Below are 19,258 nucleotides of genomic sequence, written 5' to 3'. Positions count from 1 at the left end.
GGTTTGTTTGTGTTTGACTTTTCAAACAGTTCAAGGCTTGATACGGTACTTTGTGTAACTCCGTGGATCTGTTGTAAAACCAAAAAAAATAGAGTAGAGTGGGGGTTCAGCGGTATACTTTCAAGAAGTGTATGCTGGGTTTTACATATGATCGCTGATTCATTTTACCCTGAACAAACGGTATTTTTTTGGTCTATTATCATGTCGTATTCCTCACCTCACGTCCCACGGACTTGACAGGTGAGGGCCGAACCGAATCGTAAAAGGAGTGTGTGAGAGTTTAACTTTTTTTTTAAAAGTCAATGTTTGGTGGAACAGAGGGACTTGTTTAAATCCATCATCACTCAAAATGTACGTAATGCGTTACCATGATCTCCATGACAACGGCCGTGGGGTAACCAAGGAGACAAATCAGGCAACCATTTGGCGTCCGTTTTCCCAACAACAGCACAGCTACTACGGGTCGTTGTGAGCTCAGAAACATCTCTGGACGACAGAAATGTGCGTGAGTGTGTAGAATTGCCACAGTGGTACATGTGCAACCCCCCCACCTCTTGTCATCCGACTCTTTTGTCATATAGGATGGTTTACAGTAAAAAAAAAAGTACTCTGATCTCGTTATTACACGTACTATACGATGATCAAGAGTCACCCATCCACCTTCGTTGATAAATAACGCAGGATGAACAGAATGATTATATAACGGGTGGGTGGGTGGGGCAAAGGAAAAATATGTATTATGTCTGTTGAGTAGATTCCTCCGTTCCTTGTGTGTGATTTCAAATACTAAGCTTGCCAACTGCATTTTCGATCAAGCGTACATCCCCATCCTCAAATCCATGCAATACCCTTCGTTTGCTGGCACTGACATTTTTCCGAGGCACGTTGAGGCCGAACGCTGCCGCCATGCCACCCGAAGCATCCAATGGTGTTGTTGTTGCTGCTGCTGCTGTTTTGTTGTTTTTGGACACCAGCAGTGCAGTCATTTCCGCACAGCTTTCAAGCAAGGGTTTGCATGTCGGGTGTGCTTCTGCCAATGCCCGCAGCTTGTTTTCCAAGTCCAGGCTCCTCCAGGTATCGACAAACCACTCGTTCCCATATTGCTCGCCGACCTTACCCACGAGTTGGATCATGGCGTCGACCACCTTGGTTGCAACGGTATGCGGCATCGCGTGTGGATCGTATTGCACAAGTTTCATTAAAGCGCGCGGCAGGTCTCGGAAGCGATCTAGCAGTGTTCTTTATATTAAAGAACAAGATGGTTTTTAGTTCTAACTCTCTCTTTTTCCAATTTCTAGTAGTAGTAGTAGTAGTAGTAGTAGTAGTAATGATCTTTCCCATGATTTGTATGAAAGAGAAAGACTTACGAGATATTCTCCTCACTACCAGCAGTCAGGAAATTGCAAATGATCCATAGCGCGTCTGTAGTGATTTTCCACTCTTCAACCATCGTTCCAGATTTAAGCTTGTTGTTGCTGCTGGGTGTCCATTCTCCGGCATGATACGTGTGGTGAGGCACGCAGATATGGTCACGTGCATAATGGATCAAACGGGCTTCTACCAACATGGTCCTCTCTACAAAGTCTTCGTTGCACGCTACCAGATTTGCAACCACCAGATACGTGTCTCGTCGAACGGCCGTCTCAGTCTCTGGTGACATGAATGGAATCAAACGTCGTACAAGTTGCTTGTCGATCAGTCGCATACAATACATGTCTGGGAGTGAGGTGATGTTGATCAGCGCGCGTAGAATAGGTATCGTCACTCCTCTTCCGTCCTCGCTACATGTACACAGCTTTTTTGTTATCTTTTTTTTTTTTTGTGCAAAGCTAGTGCCAGAGAAATCAAGAGCTTACTGCAGCAGTTCGGCAAGTCGTGCGGGTAGTTGTGATGAGAATGTAAAGTTTTCGTAAAACGGTGTCACGCCATGCATGTTGTGTAGAATACGTGATAACCCCCATCTAGTTTGTTTTTTTTTGTGACAAGGAAAAGCTTTGGGGTTAATGGCACTGTAAAAGATAAAAATTTACAATAATTCTGTTTTTTATACCCTCCATCAATCCATAGGTCAACATGATCGAACAGAATGCAATGTGAAAGCGCTTCAAATGCTAGGACATACTATGTAAAACCGTCAACACGTTGAGTCGCATCATCCAAAAAAGATTGAGTCCAAAATTAAAGAGCATGGGTTAGGGCAGTTTTCGAACCTTTGGCCAGTAATCCGCTGTATAAAATCCACCCCGGCTCATGTTGGATATTGCCCAGGTCAACGCCTTGATGTCTGTTAATAATTCGTCGTCAAAGATGGATGTGATTTCGCCATAACACCCACAGTCGCGAGCATCCTCTCTGGCTTTGGCAGATGTGTCGATCAGTACTTGGGCCACTGCTGCGATTGCATCGTTTTGACACAAGAGTTGTCGTAGTTGAGGTGATTCGCCTGCAAAGTTTGATAATGCCCAGGCCGCCTAAAGTTTACCACCCCCCCTTATTCTTTTAGTTTTCACCTCCTCACTCAACGCATTCCTTTAACCCGACCTCTTTTTGGGGATTTACCTGTGTCTTGACGTTGCTGGCTGTCTTTTGAGAGTGCAAACATTGTAGCAGACCGGCAATGAAATCAGCGTTCACCAGCTGTTCTGTTTGTTTGGAGGAACCGGCCTAACACACACCATACACAATAAATTAGTGAGCTACAGACGCAGCAGTGTCAAGAGAGACAGCCAAAAGGATATAGATAGAGAGATAGAAGAAAGAAATATGTTGTGGGTTTGCTGCGGAAACGAGTTGGGACAAGGCATAGAAGAAGGAGTAAGATTATACCGCAATGTTCGTGACAATCCAGGCTGCTTCAAACTAATAGATCAAATTAGCTTTCCCATTCCAAACTGAAAGAAGTGTGTAAGACAAAGCACGTACCTGTATACCCTGCTGGTCATCGAGAACCAAAAGCTCGCGCAATCGTGGTAATACGTCCAGGTTGAGAATGTCATCAACACATGCGTTTGAGCTGCTTGCTATATGTATCGCGTCAATGACATTTAGCTTTGTTTTTTAATAAAACTTTTTTTTCTTCTTTGCATCAGATCTCCCGTTTAACACATCCATGTATATATTTTACCTTGGGTCAAATACTTTCGTAGCATTTGTACGCTCTGGAAACATTCACGCTCGTTCGGCCGTGAGTTACAAAGATAATATTTGATCTCTGGCAACTATGCATAAGTTAGTTGTCACTGCAACTCCGGTCGTTCTCCTCGCCCTTTGATACTACGCGTGTATCGTTGTAGTGGTAGTAAACAGTACACCTATACATACAGTGTCTTTTTGAACAATGTCATGTTCACTATTAAAGTTCAACTGGGTCAGGGATACATTGGCGAGTTTGCGGTTGATTTCATAGAGAATATCGTCAGGATCGAATTCGTCCTCTGTGGTCATGTTTGAGGGAAGGCTGGCGGAAAAAAAAGAAGAGAAAAAAGTGTGGCAAAGGGAAGTTCGGGTTTCTGTAGTTGCGTGTTTGAAATTTGTATAAAGAAGGAAACGCGCGTATAAAAAATGGCAATTAGAAAGAAAGGTATCTGTATGTGTTCTGTGTTTGGTAATTAAAAAGAAGGGTATTCGTAATGGTGAATGCTTTGAATGCTTCGCGCAGTTTACACGCGTTATAGAGAGAGAGAAAGAAAAAGAGAGAGAGAGAGAGAGAGTATCTATGCTGAGAGGGAAAAAAGAAATAAAAAGTCCCCCACTCAAAATTGGGGCCACATAACCATTGTCGCTGGGTATTTTAGACAGAATTGCTATTATGCAAAAAAATCCCATGCACACAATGACTTTTTTTAATTGCAGTCGATGATGGACACTACGACCACTGCCCGTGGGTCTGCTCGGTAATTGAGTTTGTGCGCCTGAGTATAATGTGCATCATCATCAACAGTCCGTGCGAGTCTGAACCATTACATTTAGCCGCTGTCCCCGCCGGACAACCACACTAACATATCGTTTTTGTTGCTGCTACTGTCTGCACCGATACACCACACATCCCCGAAGGTGAGAGCGGGATTTGACTTTTCATGCAACTTTTTAAAGGTAATTCGATCAGAGAAGAGACCGACAAGAAGGAGAGTGAAAAATAGAGACAGGAGTTTAATAATAAAAAAAACGCCAAGCAGGGCAGTGGACCGTTCCTTTATATATATAAAAACTGATCTGGACTTGCTTTTAATTTGCTTTTTTTCCTCTTTAAACTGACGCACAACACAATGGAACAAGAATCGTTGCCTCCATTCCGCATTGTGTATTGGACACAGTGGTTTAACGGCTTCATGTTTGACGGTAAAAAAAAACTTAAAACAAAAAAAGAGCTTTATAAACATTAATGCCTTTTTGGCCCTCGCCTTGCAAAACAGAAAGTCACTAAACCAAATATATATTAACTCTTTTTTAACAGGCAACGATCAAGTATTGAGCAATGACGATTGTCCTATACCTGATGGCTACAGTCTCGATTCCCCTGAAAGCTGGTGCACGATTACACCTTCGACCGACAATGTTGACGCTGCAGCCGGCGTTTTATTTCATGCGGCCGACTATTTCTCTACTCAAGTCCCTGCACGTAAAGTATCCTTTCTTTCTCTCTGACCAAACAAGATGGTTAATTCTCATTATCTACATATTAGGGGTAAAATACCAACCATGGATATTGGAGACACAAGAATCGCCCCACACAGCAAAGTTTCGCATGGACGCAAAAGAAATGCGAAATTTCGACTACCTGGCCTCATACCATCTCCAAAGCGCATTTCTGTTCTCGTACTACTCTCCTGCCGTCATGGACGTCGCAACCCGGCCTCTGCCGATGGATTTCTTGACACACTTGAAGAAAAAGCACAAGGCGCCTATCGTTTGGATCGCGCGCAATTGTGGGGCTACGAGCGGACGCCACCACTATATCGAGCAATTGATGCAGTACATTGATGTGGATAGCTATGGTTCGTGTCTCAACAACGTAAAGTATCCCGAAGGCAAGGATCGGATGGAGTTGATGGGCGAGTACAAGTTTTATTTGGCCATTGAAAATGCCAATTGCGATGATTATGGTATATAAAGTCTCTTTCTTTTGTTTGTTTTTTTTTCTTAAAAGGTGAAAGCTGATTTCCTTTTTTTCTTATAAAAAGTAACCGAGAAATTATTTGACACCCTCCTGGTATCCACGGTCCCTATTGTCGACGGGCCCAATTCATACCAAGGCTTTCTGCCAGACAAAAATGCAGCCATCCGAATGGACGCCTTTCCCGATCCAAGGGAACTGGCAAAGTACATTGACTACCTCGACAAGAACGACACGGCGTACCTGGAACACATGGCATTTCGACGAGACGCACTGGATATCCCAGCGCGTGAGCGGCTGGATCCGACATTTATTGGCAACTGGAGCGATCCGTCCTTTCACAACATGCGGAGCAGCTGGTGTTCAGTGTGTCGTGGGATGTTGCCTTGGTGGCAAGCCCGACAACAACAACAACAACAGAATATAGAAACCATTGCACTGCAGCAATTACAACAACAACACAAAAAGGACACCTTGCTAGTAGACAAGAGTTGTATGGAAGGTGGCAAGTGGGATTATGCTCAAGAAGGACCGCCTTACTTGCCGGATTGGGAAAAGTCGCCTCATCCGTTGACGTTGTTGTTGAATGACGGAGGAGAAAAGCATCCCGCAACATCGCAACGGGAAGAGTTTATGGGTCGCGTACACAGTGATGCGTATACGGCACGAAAGGTCTGGGCAGTTGAGCTGGTTCTGGGCACCTTTTTTATGGCGTTTGTAGCATTTGTAGTCATTCGCGGTCGTCGGCGTCATCGTAGTAAGCAATTCAAGTCAGAGATACCCCTGTCTGTTAATTAAATGTTCTTTCTTTTCCCCCACATACACACACACACACACACACACACACATGCATTTGTACATACACTATAAACATTCTTTTTCAATCTTGTACTGGTTATATATATATATATATATATATATATATTCAGTGGGCGATCCGTGGTAGGCGGGTGATGTATGATGATGTACAACACGACTACTACTACTACTACTACTACGAACGCTATGGATATACTTTATAATAGCAAAACATTCTAGTTCTATAATAGTCCATGTTTAGTATGGACCGAACCATATAAATGACTGATTTATATTGACCCATCGAATATAACGAAACCCTTTAGTAGTGCTATTTCATGCTTATCATCAGAATACATGGTAATTGATTCCGCGTGTATAGGTATGCGCTCCAGTACAGGAATTTAAAGCTGCAACGACGCCAAAAGATGTCTCGGACTTTGCCGGGCCGACCTGACAGGGACCCTCTTATTTCTCCTTTATTTTCTTTTAACTGTTTTTTTTACACATATACAAAATGGCGACTCGCGTGCGACCCCTTGCACGTTCAGCGTGTATTGCCTTACAGCGACAACAACAACAGCAGCAAAGAATAATAGCACCCTCGACGAAACGATTAACGTGCGCCCTTCGAACGTTTCGCAGCACCCCTCAGCATCGTAAACAAGAACTACGCGGATACAATGACCGTGATCGATACCATGGGCAATACCCACGACGTACCCATTTGTGTGGTGATTTACGAGCCGACCATGAAGGACAGCAGGTTGTTTTGAATGGTTGGGTTCATTCACCCAGGTAAAGCAAAAAAAAAAATATATAGAACGGAGAATATATATGCCAAGTTCCATAGAAATAAGCTTATTGAAATTGCCAGGGGAACAATCATAGAGCCATGTCACAGGATTTGATATTCGTTCCATTGGGCGACGCTTCAGGCACTACACAACTTGTGTTTCGATCAGGCAATCCTGAACTACGCGCCGAGATCCAGCGGTTGACGCCAGAAAGTGTTATCTGTGCACAAGGGGTTGTTGTGAAACGACCGGATGGCATGATCAACAAGCAACAGAGCACCGGTGCAATTGAAGTCGAGTTGGAAAAGATCTATTGTTTGAATCCTGCGTCGGGCTCATTACCCTTTTGGCCATCTCAAACAGCAGCTACTCTTGTAAGTATATATGATTTGAATGAAGTGATCATGTGTGAAAAAATAGAGTTGATACATGTTTAACACACACCCCACCCGGGGCGCAACCAGCCCAATGAAGAAATCCGTCTACGATATCGATATTTAGATCTTCGACGGCCTGAACTGCAGAAGAATATCCGTCTTCGTTCCGTCGTTGTCAACACTGTTCGACAGTATTTGGTGGATCATGGTAAAAAGTGTCAGTTCGAGGAATTGACAGAGCGGGGGGTTAAACTGACAACATTTCCGTAGGATTTACCGAGATTGAAACACCCACCTTATTCAAATCAACCCCTGAAGGTGCCCGTGAATTCATTGTGCCAACGCGTAAACCCGGTGCCTTTTATGCTTTACCACAAAGTCCTCAACAGGTAAATCTCTTTTACCAAAAAAAAAGATAACGTTCTCCGTGCTACATATAAAATGTTCAATCTGTCTATAGCACAAGCAAATGTTGATGGCTGCAGGATTCGACCGATACTTTCAAATTGCACGGTGTTTCCGTGACGAAGATCTGCGCGCGGATCGTCAGCCCGAATTCACCCAAATTGATCTAGAAATGTCGTTTATTACGGCGCAAGAGCTTCAACACGTCGTTCAAGGATTCGTCACCGCAGTTTGGAAAAAAGCATTGGGTGTTGAATTAGATGCGTCTCACTTTCCCCACATGACGTATCAGGAGGCCATGTCGACGTATGGTTCGGATAAGCCGGATGTTCGTTTTGATATGAAGGTAAAAAAAGAATATGACTGTGGTGTATATGAGAGAGGAGACAATGGCAAGAGAGAGTAAAGCTAATGTTCTCATGATGGAACTGTTGTTAGATCAAAGAAATAAGTGGCTATTTGTCGGATGTTGTTGAAGAGGATGCTGCATTGGACTGTCTTGTGGTGAAGCAAGGATCGGCATTGACGGGTGGAGAATTGAAGAATATGCAAAAAGCATTAGAGCTTGCGGATGAAAAGGTTAGGAAACCATTGCTTTGTTACACACGTCTGAATACCAACGACGTCTCTCCCCTCCCCTTTGGTGTTGATAGGACTTTGCATTCGTCAAAATCAACGAAAACAATATAAATGCATGGCCATCCAAGTGTGGACGATTGAAGCATTCCAGTCGAATCGGCCAAGGAGAGACAACAGAAATGAACAGCAAGCTAGACATCCAAGTGGGTGATCTGGTCTTGGTGCATAAACGTGGACGCTACCTCTATGTAAGTTGTTTTTTTTCCCCAGACAGAAAAAAATGAAAAGGGCCATTCTCACAGGTATATCGATTAGGGAGGCAATACCTTGATGGGCCGTGTCCGTCTCCATCTAGCAAACATGCTGCAAGAAAAGGGCCTCTTGAACCTTGATCCCAACATGTTCAAGTTTCTTTGGATCGAGTCCTTTCCTTTGTTCTCCCCGGACGAACAAAGCATCCGTACATGGCAAGCAACACATCACCCTTTCACTGCCCCATTCGATCAAGATATTCCATTGCTTACCACCGAGCCCGCCAGAGTGCGTGGCCAGCACTATGATCTGGTGCTGAATGGCATGGAAATTGGGGGTGGTTCCATCCGTATCCATTCGCCTGTCATGCAACGTTTCATCTTTGATAATGTGCTTCAGGTAAAAAAGACATGCTCACCAAAAGATGAAAGCCCAAACTAATATATAAAGTGCGGTTATGTAGCTTGAAAAGCACGAGTACCAGCGATTCGACCATTTGTTGGATGCACTGAGTGCGGGATGTCCACCACACGGTGGTATTGCTCTTGGTAAAGTTTTAGCTTTATACTCAGCATTATTATTGGCAACATAATATTCACGTGTCATTGTTTGTTCTTGCATAGGATTTGACCGTCTCATGTCGATTTTATGTAACGCCTCTTCCATCCGTGATGTCATTGCATTCCCCAAGGCGGCAGCTGGAAAGGATTTGGTGGTCAATAGTCCATCCCAAGTGACGCCTGAGCAATTGACAGAATACTACTTGCAAGTCATCAAGAACAACGATGCGTGAACATAGAACCCTCCCTCTCTCTCTCGTTATACATAGAGTAACCCCACAACAAGACACACTGTATCATTGATTGAAATCTCCCTACACGTTTCCCCCCCCCCACCCCCGTGTCACCCATTTGAAGATACATGAAGCCTATCAAACCCGGGCGCACTTGCAAATACATAGATTGTGTTCCGACACGGTTTCCCTGATTTTTTTCAAGGAGCTTCTACCGAGTTCCCACAGAGCGGATATTTCATGCAGTCCCTTCTCGCTTTTTGTAAAAAGAAAAAACCCACTTTTTTCTCTCTCTATTTTTATAACGTATGGACACTTCTTTGTGTTCAACTGTATCAACAGAATGCATCATCAGTAGTAGTGGTGCTTCTGAAGCAGCAACAATAGCAGTTACCAACAGCGCGATCGCGTCTTCTTCGGTAGTACCTGCACTAGAAGCAGCAACAACAGCAGTTGCAAGTCGATCGCTCATTGCAACCATTGTGGGATTCCTCCCCAGACTGCTGTTCAGAATCATTAGCAAAGTGTCACTGTTCTTTTACCGCATCCTGACATGGTCATTCACAGTCCACCTCAATTTCTCTTCCCTGTTGACGATTCTTGTGGTGCTATGCATTGGCGCCTATTTAGTGATCCGATACCGATACCTGAACAAATACTCACGGTTGAAATCGACGGAGCCGGCCCAATCAACGTCGTCGTTTTTCGATCTGCACCCTGACGATGCCAGTGAAGACGAGTACTATTACGAAGGCATTGGAGGAAGAGGAGGCGCAGCACCACGCAAGGCGTTTAGAGGACCTGGTGGTATCGGAGCCGGACGGCCCTACTACAAGACATACCCAGACGAGTTCCTATCCGCCTTCTTGTCGTCCATCAAGATTTTCGGCTACTTGGAACAACACGTGTTTCATGAGCTGGCACGACACTTGCAGACCAAGAAGCTCCTGGCAGGTGACACTCTGTTTCGTCAACCCGAACAGGAGAAATCGTTTTACATTGTTGTGCATGGCCACGTGCAGTTGTTTGTCAAACCCGATGATGATCCGTATCAGACAATGGAAGGCTCGGATGAGGAGGAGGATGAAGAAGAGGGGCGCGACATGTTTGAAAATTATACATTGATCAATGAAGTCGGTGCTGGCGGTACGCTGTCGTCCTTGTTTACGATTCTGTCTGTGTTTCGCGAGAGCTTCATGCGGCAAGAATCGAAACGGCACAAGATCCAGCCGTCCTCGTCATCTAATACGGCAAACAATGAAGAGCTTGGTGGATGGCGATCTGTGTTTCCAAATTTGCAGGAAGCCTCAGGACCAGGCAACAGTAACAGAAGCTTGTCTTTGCAGCATCAACATCCACTGGCCTCGTCGGCTAAACGATCGGCGTCAAGTACTGATATCACGGCTTCGGATGATGACGATTTGATGTCTTCCTCTGCCAAGATGCTAGCATCGCCAGTAGCGGGGTCGCCATCATTGCCTGCTGCATTCAATACCAGTATCAACGCCAAACGTCGATACCGGTCCGTGCATCCAAATATTGTCGCACGTGCCACTGTGGATACAACACTTGCAGGTAAAAAAAATGACTGCAACAAAATAAAAACAAAACCTCACATCAAAGATTTTTTTTAGTAATCCCGGAGGAAGCGTTCCACAAACTGACACAAAAGTTCCCAAAGGCGGCGGCTCATATCGTCCAAGTCATTCTTACACGATTCCAACGCGTCACGCTGATGACGGGCCATCGCTATCTCGGGTTGACCAAGGAATTGTTGCGATTGGAGCGATTGGCAAGCGAGTCTGCGAGCATGGATGAGTTACCACAAGACTTGTTTGTTCCTGGTGGTATTGAACGATTACGACGCAAGTTTGCACATCAGCAAAACGACGATGCTCCGAGTGGACATGATGATGTGGAAGAGAGTCCAAGCAGTGGTATCATTCAGGCTATGGATATCCCCTCAACACCGTCCTTGGGTAGCAAAGGAGGAGACAGTAGTTCTGCTGTTGGGTCGCCGCTTCATCACCAGCAGATGATGGGAGCAACATCGCCATCCAATACACCTTATCACCATCATCACCACCATCATCATCATCATCATCAAGAAGAATACAGTGTCAAGGACGACGAACATTTAAGAGCATCCGTTCGACGATGCTTTGCTGAATGTTTGGGCATCTCGGCACAAGTGGAGCCTCCATCGCTACAGAACTCGACATCGTCACCCATGTCTTCCTCATCCAAACGTCAACATCATCATCATCATCATCCACAGCAAACAGATGCGCTGAAATCCTCATCACGGTACTACTATCCGATGGATCTGTTCTCGCCTGCAGGCACAGCAGACACAAGTGCATCGCCTTCGCTTGGTGCGCTCAGCGTACCGTATGACGACGACATTGACAATGTGTCGACGGTCTCATCCTCAGCCGTTTCCGCGACCGGTGGCCAATACGGTGAAGGCGAAGCATTATCGGCGAATGATGTCCAGATTCTGTTTTTCCCGCAAGATGCCGTTCTCTTGAAAGAAGACGAGCACAATAACGGACTCTTTTTCGTCATTGATGGCGTACTGGATGTGTCCATGACACCTGCTGCCACCGAAGATTTGTCTTTGGAACGCCCTACTCAGCCCTACGGTGTTTCTTCGCCCACGTCCGTGCCCAAGAAAAAAAAGAACAAGAAAAAAAAGCAACAGAAGACGCGGTTTAGTCTGTCTCCCATTCCGTCACCCACCTTGTCACCATCGACTTCATCCGATGATTTCAGTGGAGACCATGAGCAGCAACAGCAGCAACAGAAGTCACAGCTGGCGAATGTTGCACCTGCACTGGAAGGAACGTCGATTGTGGATAAGCATGGACCTGTGATGGCATCGCGAGTACCAGCGGGTCGTGCACCGCCTCATGCAGATGCAGAGACGTACCAGGAACGCAAAGCCCAGCGACCGTTGTTCACCATCAAGCCAGGTGGCATTGCGGGTTATCTGGAGGCGTTGACGGGTCATCCCAGCTTTGTTGAGATCCGGGCCAAGACAGATACCTATGTTGGCTACTTGTCACGCAAGAGTTTGGATCGTATCATTGACAAACATCCAACGGTGATGCTGAAATTGGCACAACGCTTGGTGACGCTCTTGAGTCCATTGGGTAAGCCCTTCCCTTGGCCTTTGTATTTCTTTTGTATAGAAAGACACACACAGAGAGGGACAAATAGCTAATATTTGAATTTGATTAAGTGCTACATATTGATCTGGCGTTGGATTGGATGCAAGTAAATTCTGGCCAAGTGATCTGTCACGAAGGACAACCGAGCGATTCGATCTACATGGTGCTACACGGACGTCTGCGCACGATCCACGGCGAAAAGGGTGATGGTGGCATTGAGATCTTGGGCGAATTTGGTCGAGGCGACTGTGTGTGTGAGTTGGAAGCATTGGCCGGTATTCCTGCACCTGCGACACTTCATGCTATCCGAGACAGTGAATTGGCGCGTTTACCGAAAACCTTGTTCAACGCACTAGCACGACGACACCCAGAGATCACTTTGCAGATATCGCGCATGGTAGCTATCCGATCGTTGCAAATGACGCGTGTTGGCGGTGGCAATGGCGGCGCTGCTTCTAGCATCAAATCATCCTCTTTACCGCAAAAATCACAAGCGACACTAGCGACTTTGTCTGGAAGTGCTGCTGCTGCTGCTCCTGATCAAGCACCCGAGTTGTACGGCCGGAACAATGCGAATTTAAAGACCGTTGGCATCATCCCAGTGAATGCGTCTGTGCCAGTGACGGAATTCGCTGAAAACCTGAAAAGTGCACTGATGCAAGCGGTCGGTGCAACATGTGTGCTGCTGAACAGTGCTACGATCACGTCTGTCATGGGCAAGCATGCGTTTTCGCAGCTGGGTAAATTGAAACTGGCGTCCTGGTTGGCAGAACAAGAAGAAAAATACCGCATTGTGCTGTATTTGGCCGACAGTGGCGTCAAAACGCAATGGACACGGACGTGTATCCGACAAGCCGATTCGATCTTGTTGGTAGGCCTGGGCGATGGGGATCCTGCCGTAGGTGATTACGAACGCTTCTTGATCAACATGAAGACGACAGCAAGAAAGGAGTTGGTCTTGTTGCATGGCGAGCGATTTTGTGCAACAGGCACAACGCAGAATTGGCTGAAGGTGAAAATTAAAAAAAAAAAAAACCTCATTTTGGCATGTGAAGAAGAGAAAATTCATTCTATTATGTGTAGAATCGATTATGGATCCAAGCACACCACCATATCTTCATGCCTATGCGCAAGCACGCGACATTGTCCAATGAGCGAGGTGGCAGTGCTCGTCCGCCATGGCTGGCACAAACGGGACGCAAGATGACCGAGAATTCGATCAACATGATGCGAAACGTCAAGGGGCAGCTGGAAAAATACTATCCCACATTTGGCCGATTATTGGTTGTTAAAAAGAACACAGCCACACAATTCGGCAGCGCCAGTAATGCTGCACGCGATGACTTTGCTAGGTACTTTCTCTCTTTCGCTGATCTAGAACGGGCGCTTATGAAACAAACGATTATTATAGACTAGCGCGTCGGCTTTGCGGCAAATCGGTAGCATTGGTGCTTGGCGGAGGCGGAGCACGTGGCATTACGCACATTGGCATGATCCAAGCACTGGAAGAAGCCAACATCCCGATCGACATTATCGGTGGTACGAGTATTGGTAGTTTTGTGGGAGGATTGTATGCCAAGAACCGAGACCTGGTGTCGACGATAGCTCGAAGCAAGATGTTTTCATCGCGAACAACGAGTCTGTGGCGCAACCTGATGGATCTGACCTACCCTGTCACGGCCTGGTTCACGGGACATTCGTTCAACCGGTCGATTTTCAAGTGTCTTGGCGACTCACAAATCGAGGACTTTTGGCTGCCATACTTTGCAGTGACGACCAACATCACCTGGTCACGGATGGAGGTGCACACGACCGGCTATGCTTGGCGATACATTCGTGCATCCATGTCATTGTCGGGCTACATGCCGCCGATCTGCAATGAGAACGGCCATATGCTGGTAGATGGCGGGTACATGGACAATTTGCCAGTGTCGGTGGCCAAGAGCATGGGTGCCGATATCATTATTGCGGTGGATGTGGCATCCGAAGACGACACGAGTCCTGTGCGGTATGGCGATTCGATCAGTGGATGGTGGGCGCTCCTGTATAACCTGAATCCGTTCAGGTCATACACGATCCCGAGCATTGCAGAGATCCAGTCTCGACTGGCGTATGTGAGCAGCGTGTCCAAGCTGGAAGAAGCCAAGGTGACGGATGGTGTGCTGTACGTCAAACTGCCAGTGCAGAATTGGGGCACGCTGGAGTTCAACAAGTTTCCGGATATCATGCAGCTTGGTTACGATGCAGGCAAACAGGTGGTTGGGGCCTGGCGGAAGGCGGGGTATGCGTCGGGTCGGCTGTTGCAAGAACAACAGGACGCTGTTGTGCAGCAGCAAGGCAAGGAGGTCAAGGGGACGCGCGGACGACGCAACAGTATCTAAAGTCTAAAATGGAGGAATCATGTACATATTAAATATATATAATCCACTTAATACTACTACTTCAATTACTACTACTAGCTTCTACATTACGTTTCAGACATAGTAGCTACTTTTTCGCTATTGCATATTGTACTCCGTGGTGTGTGTGTGTGTGTGTGTGTCGCGCGCAGAAAAGAAGGTTGTGTAATACCACACGCAAAAAAATAAAAATAAAAACAATTTCCTCATTTTAAATTTTTCCAGTTCCGCAAACACAAAATAATACTCTTTTTGTGTGGGCCTTTTCCTTCTCTTCGTTTCTTTCCCTTCCTCCTTTCCTTTCTTCTTGGGTTTACTACTGCCCTCTCAACACCTTTCGTCGGCTTCTGTACATACAACACACATCATCTTTTTTGAACGTATATGGTTTCATTCAATCGACTGACTGAGAACCTGTTCCTGCTCACCACCGGCATCCTCTCCTTGGTAAATTTTTACTATAAGCCCTGACGACCGTTTTTTCTTGTGTATATACTGTTATAACAACAGAATATCCGAGAGAATAGAAAGCATTCACGTCACACATCTTATTTCTCTCTCTCTCTCTCTCTCTGTTTTATTGTAGTGCGCGTGGGTGATTGCATTCGGTGGGCTTTGCGCCTTTCGGCAGCTGAGCGGTGGAGGCTACTGGCTCATTGTTTACGAACTACTGTTAATTCTTGGCACCCTCTTTGTTTTCATGTCCGGCACTTTTCTGCACTACAGAATGGTCGTAAGTAGTACACATCATCATTTGCTGCTACTGTACAAGACACACACACACACACCACGGCCATCCATACAATCGTTCTTGATCAATCAATCATCACATACAATTACAGTGTGTAACGATGTTGCTGGTAACACAAAACGAACGACGCACGCACATTTCGATTATTTGATTGATTGGTGGGGCGGCCGTGTGTGTGTCTGACAAGCTTGGCACTGTTCTTAACTTGTAGACATGAAAAACTCACCAACTGGATTGATCATACATGGTAGTTGCTAACGTTCCTGGCCGTCAGTATTGCCATGTTGATGGGACAAATTGACGCAGTCCTGCCGGTTAGCAGATTCGGGTACGACGCAAACCAAGATGGCGCAGGTGCATATGCTGCAGGCTACATTTTTATTGTCATTATCCAGTTCCTGTGGGTGTTTGTGTTTGGCAGCGAACCGCATAGCTATTTGGGCCAATTCGGTCATGGATGGAGCGCCATGAACAACAGTGTCGATAATCATCACCAACACCCGGGTATGAAGGCTGCTGCTGCTAATCCTCCCGCTGTCATGGGCGCTGGCCAGGTTCAATCGACGCATCAACAACAAGTACCTCAATACGAAATGACGACCGATAAAACCATGGTACCACCCGGTGGGTTCAATAGTCCTCAATCTGCATATGAGATGCAAGCACACCCAGCTGCGTCATCACCCCAGCAGCAGCAACAACAACAACAACCGCTTCAGTCGCCTTCGTCTCCACAGCAAGAACCGCCTGCCGAGTACAAGGAACGCGTTGAAGCTCTTCACGATTGTAAGCTTTTTCAAGATATCACACGTCTCTATAAGCAAAAAGAGAGAGAGAAAGAGAGGGATGGACTTAACAAGGAGATATCTTTGTTTTTTTTTTGTTGTGATGTTATTAAGATTCTGCAAGCACGGATGATCCAAGCGAGTTGAGTTTCCGCAAGGGTGAGATTCTAGAAGTGGTTGAACGGAAAGGAAACTGGTGGCAAGCACGCAAAGCCGATGGAAGCATGGGCATTATTCCCAGCAACTACGTAAGTTTTTTCTTCATTTTCTATTACTGCTAGCTCCTATCCACCTACTAGATCCGAAGGTGGTGGGGGGAGGGAGGGAGGTTGCCAAGGGGCATTATCATACAACAAAAAAGCTTAACTTTACCTCCTACAACTATTACAGTTTGCTTAAATTACTTTTTATATTAAACCGTGACGACGACGACGACGAATTACAAACCACATTACAAGACACAAATTGCATACATATCAATCCGCTCTCTCTCTCTCTCTTTTTCTCGCTCTCTTATAATATATATGTTATATCTAACTAACTCTTCTCTGCTCTGCACTTGCTGTATCCACTATACTCTTTATTATGTATTATCCCGTTTTCCAACTCCAAAACCTTAATTAAATAATAATAAATCGGACGTGTGCTGGGGAACCAGCGGAGCTCTTCGTGGCGGGCTGGCTGCTCCTCACAGACACACCCACACCCACACACACATACACACACACACACACTCTCTCTCTCTCTTTCCGTCTCTTCGCTCGTGTATACACACACACCTTGTTTCTTTCCTTGTCATACGTAACAGATAGACTGGTGGCATGTCAAAAAATAGAAAGCGCAACACATGGGCATCAAGTGTATCCGATCAGGTCTTACTTTCCACACCAATCCATGAACAAAGTCGTCAAGAAGCTGTGTATGCCCTGATCCATAACGAGCGTCACTATCGCAACGAACTTGACACTCTTTATACGGTAACCTTCTTTTTTAGAGAACCCCTTTTTTCTTTCAACTGTGTTTACCCCCATGCAAGGTGTCGACTCAGGAACATCAAGTACTTAGTGAAAAAAGCCAATGTAGTAGCGCCTTGTTCAACCACTGTATGAATTCGACCGGGTCGATCCACAAGAACGTGCAACCTTCATCCAGTCCGTGTTCCAAAACCTTAAAGATCTCAAACAAGCCAATCAAAAACTTGTCCATGCATTAAGCGACCGGCAAAAAGAGTTCGAATCGCTGATCCCCACTGTGAGCGATGTGTTTTCCGCCCACTTTCTACCCATCTTGGACGATTACCAAGTATACTGCAGCAATTTGCCCCGTGCCACCTATCTATTAACGACCCACCCGACATTTCCTCCGCACCTTACACAACAAGAATGGCCATTGTTGAAGACACCGCTGCAGCATCTGGAACGGTACCCGACCCTACTGAAACGCGTGATTGTAACCACGACGGACGATCATCCTGACCATGAAGTCTTGTCACTGTGTCTGGATGCCATTCAACTGTGTCTGGAGAATCTCAACCAACAGCTGGAGACGAAAAAGGAGCTTTTGGAGATTGAAAAGTGGGTCGGCAATGCTTGGCGGTTGGATGCGCCAGAGAGACGTATCATGTATCGATGCAAGGCACAAAGTGTTGTTGTGTCGTCAACGGCAACATCAAGTAGTAGTAGTAGTAGTCAACAACAACAACAGCAGCAGCAATTGGGTGATATCATCGTGTTGGATCATGTGGTGCTGGTCTTATTGCCACCCGTCTTGTTTATTCCACTTCCTATTGTTGTTTACATCGTTCCATCGCATCATCATGATACAACGACACCAGCGATAGTAACGCTAGCGCATCCACCGCGTGGGATCACTTACCGAGTCCAGTTAGATGCACCACAAAAACTGGTTGAAGCCATTGCTGATGCACAAAAGGAACTGAAGCAAAAGCAACCGCACTTGTTGTCTGATCCGCCACTCGTATCGTCAACCATCGAGTCATGGACTGCTGCTGTTCGATTGCCAGACGGACGGTTAGCTGTCGGATCACATCATGGCGTCACCCTGTACCCATCACGTGAACGTATCATCGAAATCGATTGCTCCAAACTAGCAATTCTTGCAAAGAACCACCACGACCACGATAGCGGACCATTTCTTGTTGTTGCCAGCCACCGTCGCCAACTCCTTTTGATATACAAACTCAACGAAACGAATAACCGCATGATGCGGGACCAGCAGCCGTGGATGATTGAAAATGTCTTGGACGGGTTCCATGTCATTGATCAATACATTGTCTATCAAGACCGGGCGGATATGCTTGTGCATTTGTGGAATCCGAGGAAACGGCGTTCTGTCAAGACCATGGATGTCCAGTCTGTACGAGTATCTGGATTTTCTAGTTTTATTGAACAGGAACGACATTGGCTGGTGATGGCATGTGACGCGGATTTTGTGCTGGTGGATATTTCGGGCCAAGCCATGCGTAGGCGGATTTCTCTAAAGGACAGTGGTGGCGTCAACGGCGGCAGCAAGGCACTCTCTTTGGCAGTCAATGGCGAGCGACTGTGCTATAATCGGTGTGTGTATGACCCCGGTCATGGTGGTGGTATGGATCGTCATCAGACAATGTCCTTTGTGTGCGAATGGGAGATAAGGCCCAAACATGTGGTCTATGCACACCCTTATCTATTGGCATTTGATCAAAAGCAGTGTGTAGAGATTCGGCATGCTGAAACGGTAAAGATTTTCTTGCCTCAGTCTGCCAACATGTATTATTCCGAGTGGTTGGTTAGAAAAACAAACTAACGCAAGAACATCCATGCATGTTTCGATATTATTTAGGGCGCTCTGGTGCATTTGTTGTATGAAGAAAGATGCAAATTAGTGGGTTCTTGCAACGGCAGTAGTAGTAATGGTAGTTCTGAAGAGGAGATCTTTCTGTATATTTATAACGACAAGCGACATCATCTTGTCACATTTGTAAAAAGTCATATACCATCATCATCATCATCATCATCATAGAATTGTTGAATAAAT

The 19,258-nt window shown here is 45.9% G+C and overlaps 6 protein-coding genes across 6 annotated transcripts; 5 read left to right on the top strand and 1 right to left on the bottom strand.

Moving 5' to 3' along the window:
• Positions 1 to 706: 706 nt before the first annotated feature.
• BDB00DRAFT_846625 (armadillo-type protein) lies at positions 707 to 3,749 on the bottom strand. The gene is made up of 10 exons (XM_053125168.1): positions 3,322 to 3,749; positions 3,125 to 3,218; positions 2,923 to 3,020; positions 2,827 to 2,859; positions 2,560 to 2,664; positions 2,211 to 2,471; positions 2,051 to 2,121; positions 1,857 to 1,961; positions 1,368 to 1,781; positions 707 to 1,239 (listed from the first exon to the last, which is right to left on the bottom strand). Exons 1-10 carry the CDS (start codon positions 3,442 to 3,444, stop codon positions 780 to 782), a joined length of 1,764 nt encoding a protein of 587 aa, XP_052975065.1. The 5' UTR covers positions 3,445 to 3,749; the 3' UTR covers positions 707 to 779.
• A 380-nt stretch (positions 3,750 to 4,129) lies between these two features.
• Positions 4,130 to 6,005, top strand: BDB00DRAFT_846622 (uncharacterized protein). Its single transcript, XM_053125167.1, has 3 exons — positions 4,130 to 4,338; positions 4,454 to 5,102; positions 5,181 to 6,005. Exons 2-3 carry the CDS (start codon positions 4,475 to 4,477, stop codon positions 5,909 to 5,911), a joined length of 1,359 nt encoding a protein of 452 aa, XP_052975064.1. The 5' UTR covers positions 4,130 to 4,338; positions 4,454 to 4,474; the 3' UTR covers positions 5,912 to 6,005.
• A 165-nt stretch (positions 6,006 to 6,170) lies between these two features.
• BDB00DRAFT_27631 (tRNA synthetases class II-domain-containing protein) lies at positions 6,171 to 9,285 on the top strand. Its single transcript, XM_053116756.1, has 10 exons — positions 6,171 to 6,709; positions 6,803 to 7,082; positions 7,173 to 7,293; positions 7,356 to 7,474; positions 7,546 to 7,836; positions 7,929 to 8,069; positions 8,144 to 8,317; positions 8,385 to 8,720; positions 8,785 to 8,869; positions 8,945 to 9,285. The coding sequence occupies exons 1-10, from the start codon at positions 6,429 to 6,431 to the stop codon at positions 9,112 to 9,114; spliced, it is 1,998 nt and encodes a 665-aa protein (XP_052975063.1). The 5' UTR covers positions 6,171 to 6,428; the 3' UTR covers positions 9,115 to 9,285.
• Positions 9,286 to 9,422: 137 nt separating this feature from the next.
• Positions 9,423 to 14,668, top strand: BDB00DRAFT_877065 (uncharacterized protein; the record flags this gene model as incomplete). The annotated part of the gene is made up of 5 exons (XM_053127558.1): positions 9,423 to 10,689; positions 10,749 to 12,269; positions 12,359 to 13,299; positions 13,371 to 13,639; positions 13,699 to 14,668. 5 exons carry the CDS (start codon positions 9,423 to 9,425, stop codon positions 14,666 to 14,668), a joined length of 4,968 nt encoding a protein of 1,655 aa, XP_052975062.1.
• Positions 14,669 to 14,920: 252 nt separating this feature from the next.
• Positions 14,921 to 16,940, top strand: BDB00DRAFT_846604 (uncharacterized protein). The gene is made up of 5 exons (XM_053125166.1): positions 14,921 to 15,133; positions 15,273 to 15,419; positions 15,689 to 16,223; positions 16,337 to 16,470; positions 16,613 to 16,940. Exons 1-5 carry the CDS (start codon positions 15,071 to 15,073, stop codon positions 16,619 to 16,621), a joined length of 888 nt encoding a protein of 295 aa, XP_052975061.1. The 5' UTR covers positions 14,921 to 15,070; the 3' UTR covers positions 16,622 to 16,940.
• On the top strand, positions 16,605 to 19,241 carry BDB00DRAFT_27610 (rho guanine nucleotide exchange factor). Its single transcript, XM_053116755.1, has 3 exons — positions 16,605 to 17,199; positions 17,309 to 18,798; positions 19,064 to 19,241. The coding sequence occupies exons 1-3, from the start codon at positions 17,044 to 17,046 to the stop codon at positions 19,104 to 19,106; spliced, it is 1,689 nt and encodes a 562-aa protein (XP_052975060.1). The 5' UTR covers positions 16,605 to 17,043; the 3' UTR covers positions 19,107 to 19,241.
• Positions 19,242 to 19,258: the final 17 nt, after the last annotated feature.

The sequence above is a fragment of the Zychaea mexicana genome, assembly GCF_025766255.1.
Source record: "Zychaea mexicana strain RSA 1403 chromosome Unknown BDB00scaffold_101, whole genome shotgun sequence".
NCBI lineage: Eukaryota > Fungi > Mucoromycota > Mucoromycetes > Mucorales > Lichtheimiaceae > Zychaea > Zychaea mexicana.
This window is presented reverse-complemented; position numbering and strand designations above follow the sequence as displayed.

What these genes read in the sequence shown, in the direction of transcription:
- BDB00DRAFT_846625 (XM_053125168.1), bottom strand. Translation starts at nt 3,444, where the DNA reads ATGACCACAGAGGACGAATTCGATCCTGACGATATTCTCTATGAAATC. An exon ending in ATGACCAGCAGGGTATACAG is followed by an intron (nt 2,860 to 2,922) that starts GTACGTGCTTTG and finishes TTGATCTATTAG; the next exon opens with TTTGAAGCAGCCTGGATTGT. An exon ending in CAGCGGATTACTGGCCAAAG is followed by an intron (nt 2,122 to 2,210) that starts GTTCGAAAACTG and finishes GGTTTTACATAG; the next exon opens with TATGTCCTAGCATTTGAAGC.
- BDB00DRAFT_846622 (XM_053125167.1), top strand. Translation starts at nt 4,475, where the DNA reads ATGACGATTGTCCTATACCTGATGGCTACAGTCTCGATTCCCCTGAAA. An exon ending in TGCCAATTGCGATGATTATG is followed by an intron (nt 5,103 to 5,180) that starts GTATATAAAGTC and finishes TCTTATAAAAAG; the next exon opens with TAACCGAGAAATTATTTGAC.
- BDB00DRAFT_27631 (XM_053116756.1), top strand. Translation starts at nt 6,429, where the DNA reads ATGGCGACTCGCGTGCGACCCCTTGCACGTTCAGCGTGTATTGCCTTA. An exon ending in ATGTTCGTTTTGATATGAAG is followed by an intron (nt 7,837 to 7,928) that starts GTAAAAAAAGAA and finishes AACTGTTGTTAG; the next exon opens with ATCAAAGAAATAAGTGGCTA. An exon ending in TAGAGCTTGCGGATGAAAAG is followed by an intron (nt 8,070 to 8,143) that starts GTTAGGAAACCA and finishes TGGTGTTGATAG; the next exon opens with GACTTTGCATTCGTCAAAAT.
- BDB00DRAFT_846604 (XM_053125166.1), top strand. Translation starts at nt 15,071, where the DNA reads ATGGTTTCATTCAATCGACTGACTGAGAACCTGTTCCTGCTCACCACC. An exon ending in CCACCGGCATCCTCTCCTTG is followed by an intron (nt 15,134 to 15,272) that starts GTAAATTTTTAC and finishes GTTTTATTGTAG; the next exon opens with TGCGCGTGGGTGATTGCATT. An exon ending in TTCTGCACTACAGAATGGTC is followed by an intron (nt 15,420 to 15,688) that starts GTAAGTAGTACA and finishes CATACATGGTAG; the next exon opens with TTGCTAACGTTCCTGGCCGT.
- BDB00DRAFT_27610 (XM_053116755.1), top strand. Translation starts at nt 17,044, where the DNA reads ATGTCAAAAAATAGAAAGCGCAACACATGGGCATCAAGTGTATCCGAT. An exon ending in AACTTGACACTCTTTATACG is followed by an intron (nt 17,200 to 17,308) that starts GTAACCTTCTTT and finishes CCAATGTAGTAG; the next exon opens with CGCCTTGTTCAACCACTGTA. An exon ending in GAGCGACTGTGCTATAATCG is followed by an intron (nt 18,799 to 19,063) that starts GTGTGTGTATGA and finishes GATATTATTTAG; the next exon opens with GGCGCTCTGGTGCATTTGTT.